The sequence below is a fragment of the Moschus berezovskii genome, chromosome 11 (genome assembly GCF_049115385.1).
Source record: "Moschus berezovskii isolate FMDL1 chromosome 11, NW_MosBer_1.0, whole genome shotgun sequence".
Lineage (NCBI taxonomy): Eukaryota > Metazoa > Chordata > Mammalia > Artiodactyla > Moschidae > Moschus > Moschus berezovskii.
In genome coordinates this window covers 14226237-14240216 of record NC_142470.1, presented here as the reverse complement: position 1 = coordinate 14240216, position 13980 = coordinate 14226237, and the positions used below count along the sequence as shown (strand labels likewise).

The window sequence follows — 13980 nt, the reverse complement described above, 5'->3', positions numbered from 1 at the left end:
TGGCTTTGGCTTCTTCACATCCTCAGCCATGCCCCACTGCAGAAGCACAGGAGGGTAGGAGATCAGGATCTCTGCCCCACAAAGTCAGAGTCGAGGTTCTCAGTGGACCGCAAGCTCACTAGGACAGGCTTTGAAAAGGGCGGGGCCGCTCCTCCCCTGCTTGGGCAACTTAGTTAGGTATTACCTTTCACCAGGTGTTCTGAACAGAGTAGAAGCTATTGGGAGGGGAATGGGGAAGGCTGGGGTGACAGAGGCTGGGGAGAGGGAGCAAGGGGGCTCTTGTTCAGACCCTTGGCTTCCCACCTGCATTGAGGGGGGAAGACAGTTGAGAGACTGGCTTCCGGTGTCCTTCATGCAGGTCTGTGCCCTTCTCCTCTCCAGGCCCAGTCCTTGCTCAGTCAGGAAACGGCACCGGCCGATGGGAACTGTGGCCTCTGTATTACACACACGCACACGAGTGAGGGTGCCTGCCCTTGGGGCTTCTAGGAGCTGGTACACAACACCACTAGGGCCACTCGTGGGGGTGAGAAGCAGGTAATGAGGTAGAGGCACGAGGAAGGCGGGCTGTGCACGGTCCTCTTCCATGAGGGCGAGCTGCCCCTCCCTGCTTCAGGAACTCTGCATCCTCGGGGTGTGTCCTCCGGGCCACCTCCCTCCCCGCTCTCCTTGTAGGTGGCCACAGCTCCGGGGAGACCCCTTTCCCAGCACGGACCCTGCCCCCCTACCTTGGGCCCAGCAGCCCGTGGCTCAACCCCAGCTGACGCCCTGTTTGTTCCCCAGGAGAAGCGCATCGCCTCACTGGACGCGGCCAACGCGCGCCTCATGAGTGCCCTGACGCAGCTCAAAGAGAGGTACAGCATGCAAGCCCGTAACGGCCTCTCCCCCACCAACCCCACCAAATTGCAGATCACTGAGAACGGCGAGTTCCGAAACAGCAGCAATTGTTAATCTGCCCGAGGAGGGGAGGACTCTGGCGGCCCAGGGCGGGGGCTCGGAGGCCGAGGCTCGCCTCCCCCGCACCCGCGGCCCAGGAGGCGGCCGCAGAGGGAGCCGCGAGAGACTGATGCAGCGCACGCGGGGGACACCGGCCCGCTCCCCCGAGAAGCGAGTTGGGCGCAGGCTGGGGAGTGGGCGCAGCCTGGCGCGGGGTCAGGGGCCTGGTGGGGTCAGGGGCCTGCCGCAGCGTCTCTGTTTTGGGTGTTGAACTTGGTGCGCGTCCCCTTTCCTCCTTGACCTGGCTGAGTGCATGTACCCCCGACACACACACCCCTCCTCCGCACAGGGGGAGCCGCCCGGAGAGTTGGAGGGTTGGAGAGCCAGGGGTCTCCTGCCGTGGCTTCCCCTCGACTCCCAGGAGCCCCGGACTCCTGGGCAGCCAGGCGCTGCCCTGTGGTTCCAGAAGCCGACAGGGTGGTCCGTAGGCAGGCGGAGGGTGGGGAGGATGGAGCTGCCAGAGTGCTGTGTCCCCCCGCCTGTCTCCACCCTGAGCACCTGCCACTGCATGCTCGGGGCCCCTTCCTGGCTGTGGGGACCCAAGGCGTCACCCCCACACCTGTCCCCAGCCCCTCGGCCCGCCCCCTCCTGTCTGTCAAATAGACAGTCTATAGATCCAGTGAGGATCTCAGCTCTTCCTTCTGGGCCCTCATACCCGTGGGAAGATCAGAGCCTCCCTCACTTGCCACGGGGGCCCAGGCTGATGTGCTGGGCTCCCCCCCCGAAGCCAAAGATCTGGGCAGAGCTGGCCCGGGTGGCACCGTAGCGGCAGCCGGCTGTCTCCCAGAGCTCGCATGCCCACACGGTGGCCCCGCAGGGAGTGGCCAGCAGGCGCGCCCCACCCCACCCCCCGCCCTCCCGAGAGACAGGCTGAGCTTTTCTGGTGGATGGTTAGAAAAAGAATTCTAAGTGCCCACGGGCCCTGAGAAGGTGGATAACTGTGATTTTTTTTCCTTTCACAGTATGCATTAGAAACAAAAGCCCGCTTGCTCGCTTGCTGGAACACAGGGGCCTTTTAAATTGAGCGCGCGCACTGCCTGGGAAATAGCGGCCCTGGAGGATGTTAGACTTGCTCCCTCTCCAAGACCGCGGCAGCCTGCACCCGCCCCGTGCGTGCAGCAGCCTCTGCCTCCCGGGCCCGCCGAGGACCCAGGCGCTGCAGACAGGGGAGGGGCCCACCCACGGCTGGGGCCGGCTTCCCTCAGCCCCAGGCTGTTCTGTAGCTTGTGGGCCCTCCCCACTGCCCCCCTGCTCCTGCCCTTGCGGGACATAAGTGGGCAGGAACTTGGGTCTCTCATCCTTGTTCCCACCCCTGACCCTGGGGAATCTCGGGGCCAGAGCTGGGGTGTCCATCCCGCAGCCAGGAGCCACCCCGACTGCCCTCAGCCGTGGGAAAGCTGAGGAGACACCCCTTCCTACTTCTGGGGTGGGAGCCGCTCCATCAGGACCCAGAGTTGGGGAGCAACAGGGGGTGGTTGGCTCAGACCACACTGCACCCCGTCCTGGGGTGGAACCTGCAATTCAGTTAGCCCAGAGACCTGCTGGTGGGGAGAGGTCAGGACCCCCCGAAAGGTCACAGACCTCAGGAAGGCAGGCTGTGGCTGGTGGAGGCCCTGCCCCACTCCTCTGGCCTCATAGGCAGGGCCTGGCTCCAGGGACAGCCGCCTCTGGTTCCAACACACCCCTCCGCTGCCCGGCGAATCCTCCCCACCCGCCCCCCACCCCTCTCCCGCCGATGCCTCGTTGAGCGACCTCGGACTGAACTGAGCGCCTCTTAGCAATACAGGGGGAGGGTCCCAGGGCCTGCACAGCCGGGCTCCAGAGGCCGGTGCTGGTGGCCCTTGGCCTGGGTTGCGAGCTCTCAGGCCGAGAGCCTTATCTACTTAGTGCAAAAACTGTAAAAGTGTACAGACTCCACAGATTTTTATCTGAACTGCAAGTCTGAGGATTTTTGTAAATGTTCTCGGTGTTTGACTGTCATGTAACTGTCTCACCCAATGGCTGTACATAGTCCTTCAGGCCTGGTGCTGCCGAGGGCTGCCCGGGACCGCTGCTCTCCGGCGGTTTGTTATTTTATTTTTAATCTAGAGGACAGTATTGGGCAGGAGGCAGAGGTCGGGGGTCTGGGGGTTGGGGTTTTGCAGCGTGCTGTCTGGGTGGCTGGGGAATGTGCACCCGCTCCTGGGTCACCCTGAACCCGCGTCCCCGAGGGAGGGGTGAGCTGGGGCGGGGGTCCTGAGCCCAGCATCCGCCCCCACCGCCGCCAGAGAAGGCTCTCCCCCGGCCCTCTCCTGCCAGCAGAGAGGCCTGACTTTCCGCCTAACTTTTATGTTTAGGGTGAAGGAAACTGCCAAACTTCCTATGAGTGAAGACTCTTTCCAACCGCCCAGAATGGGGGTGGGGACCCCAGGGCAGAGCTCCAGGCGACCCCCACCCTGCAGAGCACCTGCCCCGGCGTACACCTCTCAGCCCCTCCCACCCCATCCGTCTGCGTAAGGCAGACCCCAGGGAAACAGCCCCTCTTTTTCTACACACTCCCCCACCTCCCCTAGCCCCTCTCCACCTCCCGCCCCGCCTTTTGTAAGTATGTGAAAAGGAAAAAAATGCAAACGTTGGAGTCTTGGCCAGAGCGCCTCCCTCCAGCTGCGACTCTAACTATGTAATAATGTACAGAGAAAGTTGTTGGTGTTCTAAGACTGTGTGGCTGTGCAATTTCTGTACATTTGCAATTAGAAATATTAAAGATTTATTTAGCTATTTTAAGCCTGACTTGCCTCTCCATGCAGCTGTGTCTCGAGCTTTTCCAGGGGTGACCCCTGAGTCATAGACTGACACTGTTTGTACCAGGGGACCCCAGCACTTGGTTCACCCCAGTGGCAGTTGAGGGTCGGGAAGGAGGACTGGGGTCTCTTCCTGGAACCTGAAATCTGCCCCAGCCCCTGTAATCTGGCTCCAGGAAGGAAGGAGGTTGGTCCCGGGTCACCAGCAGGTTTTGACTGAACTAGACATAAAAAAGCCTCTGATACCTGAGAAGCCCCAGTGCGTGACCTCCTTCCTGCCCGCAAGGCTGAACCCAGGGCCTTTGCTGGGAACAAGCCAGTACCCAAGCCCCTTGGCTGTACCTGCACAAGGTAAGGACTACAGGAGAAAGAAACACTCCCCTTTCAGACCAGGCCCCCTGGGTTCCCATCTGCCCTCTCAGCGAGGCCTTCCTGCCCTGTTCTCCACCATGGTACTTCTTTGCAGACCTCCCAGCCAAGATGCTCTTGCTGCTCTGAGAGCCATCCTCCTACCCCACGGGGCAGGGGTGGGGGGCACCACAGTGACCCTCTGCCCTGGCTCACTGCCAGCTGAGCACCCCTGCGCTCACTCTTCAGCCCCTGCCGCTCACAGCATTTAGAACACCAGCTCTCCGCCTGCTGATCACCTGCTCCAGGAAGGTTTTCTTCCCTCAGACGTTTTTTTAAAGTGTGCTGTCTACAGGGACCTGCCGTCTCCACCTGCTGCCCTTTCCCAGCCCTCTGTCACCTGGCTTACCTGTCACACCTCTACCACCATGGGCCACCTCAGTGCTTCTGCACCGCTGACCCTGGTCCCTCTGCTGGTGCGATGCTCTGTAAATACAAAATTCAAGGAAATAGCAATAGATGCAACAGAAAAAATTTTCATGTTGACAGAGGCACTTATAATGAAGCTACAAGAGCCATGAACGTCCACATGTGGATTAAGGAGCATCAGATAGCAAAAACTGCCAGAAATGCAAGAGGAAAAAAAATCGACAAAAACACAATTGCATTTGAGACTAACACACCACCAGTATTAGTTTATGACAGATCAAGGAAACATTAAGAATTCAGAGGATTTTAATAATTAATAAAGTTTAATAAGCAGGAATGCATCAACCTCTTACCCTAGAGAGAACACACCTTCTTTCCTGTATACTTGGAACATTACCCAAAGCTGACTGCATACATCGAGATAGGAAAACCTCAGAAAGTCGGTCAAAGAAACAGTTTGGGCCACATTTTGTACCTTGAAGCAATAAAACTAGAGATCACTAAAAAAATGTTTACTTGGTTTTTCTATCAGAAAGTTCAAAAACTATTGAATCAGTAAGATTAGGTTTTTAAGAGAAATAGTCTTCTAATTAAACAAGGTATATTGATGACATGCATTCATCTCTTTTCCTCTGCAAGCACCACTATACTGACAGGAAAGGACCAAAAAGATTATCACTCATCAGGTCAGAATTAATGTTGAAGGAGAGAGCAGTATTTAAGAGAATTTGAAAGGCTTTAGCAGCTGAAAGATGAAAGATCGTTGACTAAGTTAGCAGAGAGATAAACCAGAAATGAACTGATTAGTCCTGTGGGGCCCCAGCGTGATGGGGGGCCAAGCAAGTGTCGTTGTTTAGTCACTATGGCATGTCTCACTCTGCAACCCCATGAATTGTAGCTCACCAGGATCCTCTGTCCTGGTGACAGAGGATCTTGACTGGGATTTCCCAGTCAAGAATACTGGAGTGGGTTGGCATTTCCTTCTCCAGGAGATCTTCCCAACCCAGAGATCAAATCCATGCATTGCAGGTGGATTCTTTGCCACTGAGCCACCTGGGAAACCCTCAAGCAAGGGTACCAGGTTAGAAATGAGGGAACCAGACTCCAGTCTTCTCCCTGTGTTCTGCACCGCCAGGAAAAAAATCTTCTTTGCCACCTCATCTTGTAAGAAGCTGGACATCCCCTGGAGGAACTGAGCCAGGTAGGCTCCAGACATGGGGACACCAGGCAGAACAGAGAGCTCAGAGATACAGGTCTTAAAGTGGGGAGGGATGAAGTGAGCTGCCCTCAAGAGTACCCAGCCCACCAGCACCTGCAAGGCTCCCAGAATGCCCAGGACTAGGCATCTGTCCCCCAGATAGATGACTGGAACATTCTTCATTGGAAAAACTGGCTTCAGAGAAAATAGCTCCACATGTTTCTCAATAGAAAGACTGTATCACTGTTCCAACATCCTACAGCGACATGCACAGATCAGTGTGTACTGAGCCTTTGTGCGCGCACACACATACACACACACACAAAGAGCACAGACAGCCAGGACCCCTCAGACAGCAAAGCTTCCAACAAATAAAAGAGACTAGATATGAATTTCCCCAGGCCTTTGCTTCACTATTCCTAACAAACTCCCCTATTTGCAAATATAATAGCTTAAAAAAAAAAAGTTTCAAGGAAGAGTCCAAATCAACCGGCCAAAGAAAAGAGATAGATACAATGTAGGAAAGAGAAGAACATTAAAAAACAACCCTCCACCAAAATATAATATCCTTAGGGAGATAAAGGAGAAGACAATGGCACCCCACTCCAGTACTCTTGCCTGGAAAAACCCATGGATGGAGGAGCCTGGTAGGCTGTAGTCCATGGGGTTGTGAAGAGTAAACACGACTGAGCAACTTCACTTTCACGTTTCACTTTCCTGCATTGGAGAAGGAAATGGCAACCCACTCCAGTGTTCTTGCCTGGAGAATCCCAGGGACGGCGGAGCACACAGAGTCAGACACGACTGAAGCGACTCAGCAGCAGCAGCAGCAGCAGGTAGATAAAACAAGAATAGGATGTTTTTTTAAAAAAAAAAAAAAAAAACCCAGATCACAAAAGAGCTGCTATTAGATTTTTTGTATACTCCAAAGTTAAAATATCTAATGGGAGTGACAGAATGCAAAGTTGAAGTATTCTTCCAGAAATAGAAAATGGGAGTGAGACCTAGTCTTCAGCCAATACTACAAAGCTACAGTAATCAAAACAGCATGGTATTGGCACAAAAACAGACATATGGCTCCATGGAACAGAATCCAGAAATAAACCCACATAACTACAGTCAATTAATCTTAGACAAAGGAGGCAAGAATATACAATGAGAAAAGTCTCTTCAGCAAATGGTGTTGGGAAGGCTGGACAGCTCTACATAAATCAATAAAACACACACTCACACCATATACAAAAATAAGCTAGAAATCACCTAAATACTTAGGTATAAGATGTGACACTATAAAACTCTTAGAAGAGAACATAGGTAAAACATTCTCTGACATAAATCATAGTGGTGTTTTCTTAGGTCAATCTCCCAAGACAATAGAAATAAAAGCAAAAATAAATGAATGGGACCTAACCAAACTAGCAAGCTCTTGTACAGCAAAGGAAACCATAAACAAAATGAAAAGACAACCTGTGGAATGGGAGAAAATATCTGCCAATGATGTGACTGACAAGGGATTAATTTCCAAAATATACAAACAGCTCATACAACTCAATATCAAAAAGAAACCAGCCCAATCAAAAATGGTCAAAAGATCCAGAAGTAGACGTTTCTCCAAAGAAGACATAACAGATGGCCAATAGACACATGAAAAGATGCTCAACATTGCTAATTATTAGAAACGCAAATCGAAACTACAATGAGGTATCCCCTCACATTGGTCAGAATGGCTTTCACCAAAAAGTCCACAAATAACAAATGCTGGAGGAGCTATCCCGTCTGACCGCGCCAGTTTGAATGAAAGCTCCTCAAGATGGCGGCGGCCGGGGCCGAGGCACCAGGAGGATATGGAATATTATCCTGTAAAATGGAAAGGATGGCCAGATTCTACAAATACTTGGGAACCTTTGCAAAATCTCAAGTGCCCATTACTACTTCAGCAGTTCTCTAATGACAAGCATAATTATTTATCTCAGGTAAAGAAATGCAAAGCAATAACTCTAAAAGGAAATCACAGAGCCTTGAAACCTGCTGTTGCTGAATACATTGTAAAGAAGGCTAAACAAAGGATAGCCCTGCAGAGATGGCAGGATGAACTCAACAGAAGGAAGACTCACAAAGGAATGATTTTTGTTGAAAATACTGTGGACTTAGAGGGGCCCCCTTCGGACTTCTACTACATTAATGAATACGAACCAGCTCCTGGAATCAGCTTAGTAAATGAAGCTACCTTTGGTTGTTCATGCACAGATTGCTTCTTTGAAAAATGTCGTCCTGCTGAAGCTGGAGTTCTTTTGGCTTATAATAAAAATCAACAAATCAAAATCAACAAATTAAAATGGTACCCCCATTTACGAGTGCAACTCAAGGTGTCCATGTGGACCTGACTGTCCCAACAGGATCGTACAGAAAGGCACACAGTATTCACTTTGCATCTTTCGAACTAGCAATGGCTGTGGCTGGGGTGTAAAAACCCTTGTGAAGATTAAAAGAATGAGTTTTGTCATGGAATATGTTGGAGAGGCAATCACCAGTGAGGAAGCTGAGAGACGTGGGCAGTTATATGACAACAAAGGAATCACATATCTCTTTGATCTGGACTATGAATCTGATGAATTCACAGTGGATGCAGCTGATACGGAAATGTGTCTCATTTTGTGAATCACAGTTGTGACCCAAACCTTCAGGTGTTCAATGTTTTCATTGATAACCTAGATACCCGTCTTCCCCGAATAGCATTATTTTCCACAAGAACTATCAATGCTGGAGAAGAACTCACTTTTGATTATCAAATGAAAGGTTCTGGAGATGTATCTTCAGATTCTATTGACCACAGCCCAGCCAAAAAGAGGGCCAGAACTGTGTGCAAATGTGGAGCTGTGACTTGCAGAGGTTACCTCAACTGAATTTTCAGGAAATAGAACTTATGACGATTTTAGTGTTTTTTTCTAATGTTAACATTTTAAAAGTATTTTGGACTGTTTTCATATTATCAAGATTATACACGACGATGATTTACAATTCACATTTCAGACTATTGACCAAATGCTTTACTTTTGAAGAGAGGAACATAGGGTCACATAGACTAATTTTAAATATACATATTCAGTGGTTAGATACCAAACATGAAAGGAAAACTATTTGCAAATCAACAGCTATATACTTAAGAGGAAGTCTATGCGAATATAGAGAAATGCCTTCTTCAGTGTTTAAGTGTTAAACTGATGATGTAACAGTTGCTAAGACTGAACATTCAATTTGCCATACACCTTGAATATGGAGAAATAGAGTTAATTCATATTGGACAAATACACAAGTTCTATTTTTGTTATTGTCATTCCTGTTTACCTACTTGCAACTCTTTGTACTTGTATTTGAGACAAACAGGTGATTCTGAATTATACTCTATTTTCTACTTTCATTAAAACATTGGCATCTTAATGATATAGAAATTTAAGGTCTAAAATTTAATGTAAAAAAATTTAAGTACAGCTTGATTTAATATTTTGAAGCAATCTAGACCAGTAGGAGGGGTGGATATCTGAACCAGTAAAAGATTTTTTAACCTTGTAGAAGAAAGGTATCTGAAGTTTTCCTAAAATTCTAGAATGGCTGGCTGATAACACTTCTTAGAAAGGATGGGGCATGGGGCCATGAGGGTCTTTTGGAGTGCCAAGCAGGGGAGATGGAGCACTTTATAGGACCCTCTTGGTAACATGAATCAGGCGATCTCTGCTGAATACCTCTGGTCTCCACAGTAAAAACAAGATATATCTTTAGAGCAGCTGTATGTAATGATAATGTTCCACACAATAGTTAACATTGCATCTTCTGAATTTCAAGTAGTTTTAACATTTCCTTGCCACTAAATTTAATTATTTTTATAATTAATAAAGGGCCTGCATGCCTTTCTCAAGAAGTGAAAAAAAAAAAAAAACATGCTGGAGAGGGTATGGGGCAAAGGGAACCCTCCTACACTGTTGGTGGGAATGTAAATTGGTGCAACCACTATGGAGAACAGTATGGAGGTTTCCTAACAAACTAGAAATAGAGTTACCATACAATCCAGTAATCCAACTCCTGGACATATATCCAAAAAAGATAATTCTAATTCGATAAGATACATGCTCCCAATGTTCATAAAAGCACTATTTATAATAGCCAAGACATATAAGCAACCTCAGTTCAGTTCAGTTCAGTTCAGTCGCTCAGTCGTGTCCGACTCTCCGCGACCCCATGAATCACAGCACACCAGGCCTCCCTGTCCATCACCAACTCCCGGAGTACACTCAAACTCATGTCCACAGAGTCGGTGATGCCATCCAGCCATCTCATTCTCCGTCGTCCCCTTCTCCTCCCGCCCCCAACCTTTCCCAGCATCAGATGTCCATAAACAGATGAATGGATAAAGAAGATGTGATATATATATATATATATATATATATATACACACACACACACACACACACACACATTGGACTATTGCTCTGCCATGAAAAAGAATGAAATAATGCTATTTTCAGCAACATGGATAGACCTACATTCATACAAAGTGAAGTCAGAGAAAAACAAATACATGATACCACTTATATGATGAATCTAGAAAAATGATACAGATGAACCTGTTTACAAAACAGATTCACAGACATTGAAAACTAACATGGTTAAGGGGGAAGAGAGAAGGGATAAATTAGGGGTTTGGTATTAGCAGATACACACTACTATATATAAAATAGATAAGCAACAGGACTTACTGTATGGCAAAGGGAGCTATATTCTATAACTTGTAATAATCTATAATGGAAAAGAATCTGAAAACTATATTTTGAATATATTTTATATGTATATAACCAAAATAAGCATGTGAAATGAGCACAATTGTATAGAAGTTTGAATATTCTTTGGCATTGCCCTTTCTTTGGAAGTGGAATGAAAACTGGCCTTTTCCAATCCTGTGACCATTGCTGAGTTTTCCAAATGTGCTGACATATTGAGTGCAGCACTTTAATAGCATCATCTTTTAGGATTTAAAACAGCTTAGCTGGAATTCCATCAGCTGCACTAGCTTTGTTCATAGTAATGCTTCCTAAGGCCTACTTAACTTCACACTCCAGGATGTCTGGTTCTAGGTGAGTAACCACATCATTGTGGTTATCTGGGTCATTAAGACTTTTTTGTATAGTTCTTTGTATTCTTGCCGCCTCTTCTTATCGTCTTCTGCTTCTGTTAGGTCCTTACTGTTTCTGTCCAATACCGTGCCCACCCTTGCATGAAATGTTCCCTTGCTATCTCCAGTCTTCTTGAAGAGATCTCTAGTCTTTTCCATTCTGTTGTTTCCCTCTAGTTTTTTGCGTTGTTCATGGATGAAGGCCTTATCTCTCCTTGCTGTTCTCTGAAACTCTGCATTCAGTTGGATATATCTTTCCCTTTCAAGCCAGGCTTCAGCAGTAGGTGAACCAAAAACTTCCAGATGTACAAGCTGGGTTTAGAAAAGGCAGAGGAGCCAAAGATCAAATTGCCAACATTTGCTGGATCAGAGAGAAAGTAAGGGAATCCAGAAATATACGTACTTTTGCTTCACTGACTGTGCTGAAGCTTTTGACTGTGTATATCACAACAAACTGTGGGAAATTCTTAAAGAGAAGGGAATACCAGACCACCTTAGCTGTTTCCTGAGAAACCTGTATGCAGGTCAAGAGGCAACCGTTAGGACATTACATGGAACAACTGGTTCTAAATTGAGAAAGGAGTACAACAAGGCTGTATAATGTCATCCTGTTTATTTAACTTCTGTGCAGAGTTCATCATGTGAAATGCCAGGCTGGATGAATCACAAGTTGGAATCAAAATTGCCAGGAGAAATGTCAACAACCTCAGCTATACAGATACCACTCTAATGGCAGAAGTGAAGAGCAATTAGGCCTCTTGGTGAGGGTGAAAGAGGAGAATGAACAAGCTGGCTTAAAACTCAACATTCAAAAAACTAAGATTATGGGATCTGGTCCCATCACTTCATGGCAAATAGATAGGGGAAAAGAGGAAACAGTGGCATATTTTATTTTCTTGGGCTCCCAAATCACTGTGGATGGTGACTGCTGTCATGAAATTAAAAGACACTTGCTCCTTGGAAGGAGAGCTGTGACAAACCTAGACAGTATATTAAAAAGCAGAGACATTACTTTACCAACAAAGATCCCTATAGTCAAAGCTATGATTTTTCCAGTAATCACGTATGGATGTGAGAGTTCGACCATAAAGAAGGCTGAGTACCAAAGAACTGATGCTTTTGAATTGTGGTGCTAGAGAAGTCTCTCAAGTATCCCTTGGACTGCAAGGAGATCAAATCAATCAATCCTAAAGGAAATCAACCCTGAATATTTATTGGAAGGACTGATGATGCTGAAACTCCAATATTTTGGCCACCTGACGTGAAGAGCCAACTCGTTGGAAAAGACCCTGATGATGGGAAAGATTGACAGCAAAAGGAGAGGAGGGCAACAGAGGATGAGATGATTAGACAGCATCACTGACTCAATGGACATGAATTTGAGCAAACTTCAGGAGATGGTGAAGGACAAGGAGGCACGGTGTGCTGCAGTCCAGAAGGTCACAAAAAGTTGGGCATGACTTAGCGACTGAACAACAAAACAACAATACAACCCAGCACGCAGTCGCTCAGCTGGCCCAACTTTTTGCAACCCCATGGACTGTAGTCTGCCAGGCTCCTCTGGCCATGGGATTCTCCAGGGAAGAATACTGGAGTGGGTTGCCAAGCCCTCCTCCAGGGGATCTTTCTAACCCAGGGATCTATCCCAGGTCTCCCACATTGCAGGCAGATTCTTTACCATCTGAGCTACCAGGGAAGCTACAAAATAAACTATACTTCAATTTAAAAAAAAAAAAAGATACATGCTCCCCAGTGTTCATAACAGCAGTATTTACAAAAACCAAGACATGGAAGCCATCTAAGTACTTGTCAAGAGATGAATGGCTAAAGTATACAGTCTATATATATATATATATATATAGACTGTATAGCACAGGGAACTATATTGAATGTCTTGTAATAACCAATGATGGAAAAGAATCTAAAAAACAATCTATATATATATAGACTCACAAAGAGTTGGACACAACTTAGCAATTGAACAACACTTTCTATATATACACACACATGTAAAGCTGTCTCACTTTGCTGTATGCCTGAAATGAGCAATATTGTAAATCAATTATAGTATAATTTTTTAAAGATAGATGAAATATTTTAAAAAGATGGATAGATTTGGAATGATGTTCGTGATATATTATGTATGCAAGTCAAGCAGTAGATTGGTATACCCATTCTTTTAGAGAAAATTAGTTGGACATGACTGAGCCACTGAACTGAACTGAAATTACATCACCTATAATAAGTTACATAGAACTGTGGGAAAGCAAACACCTACTATTAGTGGTAACTTCCTCTGAGGAGTGGGGCTCAGCAGGATGGAAAGGAAGACTTGCATTTTCTACTTTATATTCTTATTATTGTTTAAATATTTTATGACCGGTCTTTATTTCTTATTTTGAAATGGAGCAATTTAAAAATAAATAAAACATATCCATATAACGAAACTCTATGCAGCCATTAAATCTGTAGAGGAATAATAAATAACACTGAAGATGTTAATAATATATTAGGTGTAAAAGCTGATAAAGAATAATACGTTCAGAAGGATTCTAGCTTAGTTTTATTTACTTATTTTTCTAGCTTAGTTTTAAAATTCTATTTTCAAAAAAAGTTCTGGATTAGGAGATAGTAGGGTTCGATCCCTGGGTCGGGAAGATCCCCTGGAGAAGGAAATGGTAACCCACTCCAGTATTCTTGCCTGGAGAATCCCATGGATGGAGAAGCCTGGTAGGCTACAGTCCACGGGGTCGCAAAGAGTCGGACACGACTGAGCGACTGAACGGAACGGAACGGAATGTAGATGAGAGCCAGAGCTTAGGCATAAGGGAGACCTGGGTTTTGCTCTTCATGGCTGTTGATTAGCTGTGATCTTGGGTATATTGGAAATGTCTCAGTCTGTTTCCTTAACTGTTGTTGTTAATTGCTCAGTCGTGTCCGACTCTTTGAGATCCCATGGACTGCAGCATGCGAGGCTTTCCTCTTCACTGTCTCCCACAGTTTGCTCAAACGCATGTCTGTTGAATCAAGATGCCATCCAATTATCTCATCCTCTGTCACCCCCTTCT

The 13980-nt window shown here is 46.8% G+C and overlaps 1 protein-coding gene and 1 pseudogene across 13 annotated transcripts in view; both read left to right on the top strand.

Moving 5' to 3' along the window:
• Window positions 1-3750, top strand: part of DAB2IP (DAB2 interacting protein) — a 211903-nt gene extending 208153 nt beyond the window's left edge. For 10 of the 13 annotated variants that reach the window (XM_055400008.2, XM_055400006.2, XM_055400016.2 and 7 more), the window contains 2 exons: window positions 781-851; window positions 3330-3750. In XM_055400008.2, the coding sequence (XP_055255983.2) occupies window positions 781-851; window positions 3330-3489 (231 nt within the window). In that variant the 3' untranslated portion in view covers window positions 3490-3750. Of the gene's footprint in view, window positions 1-780 lie in introns of all 13 variants that reach the window. The other 3 variants (XM_088841166.1, XM_088841167.1, XM_055400009.2) reach the window with 2 other exon arrangements.
• A 130-nt stretch (window positions 3751-3880) lies between these two features.
• On the top strand, window positions 3881-9640 carry LOC129539286 (histone-lysine N-methyltransferase SUV39H2 pseudogene; annotated as a pseudogene).
• The last annotated feature ends 4340 nt before the right edge of the window (window positions 9641-13980 follow it).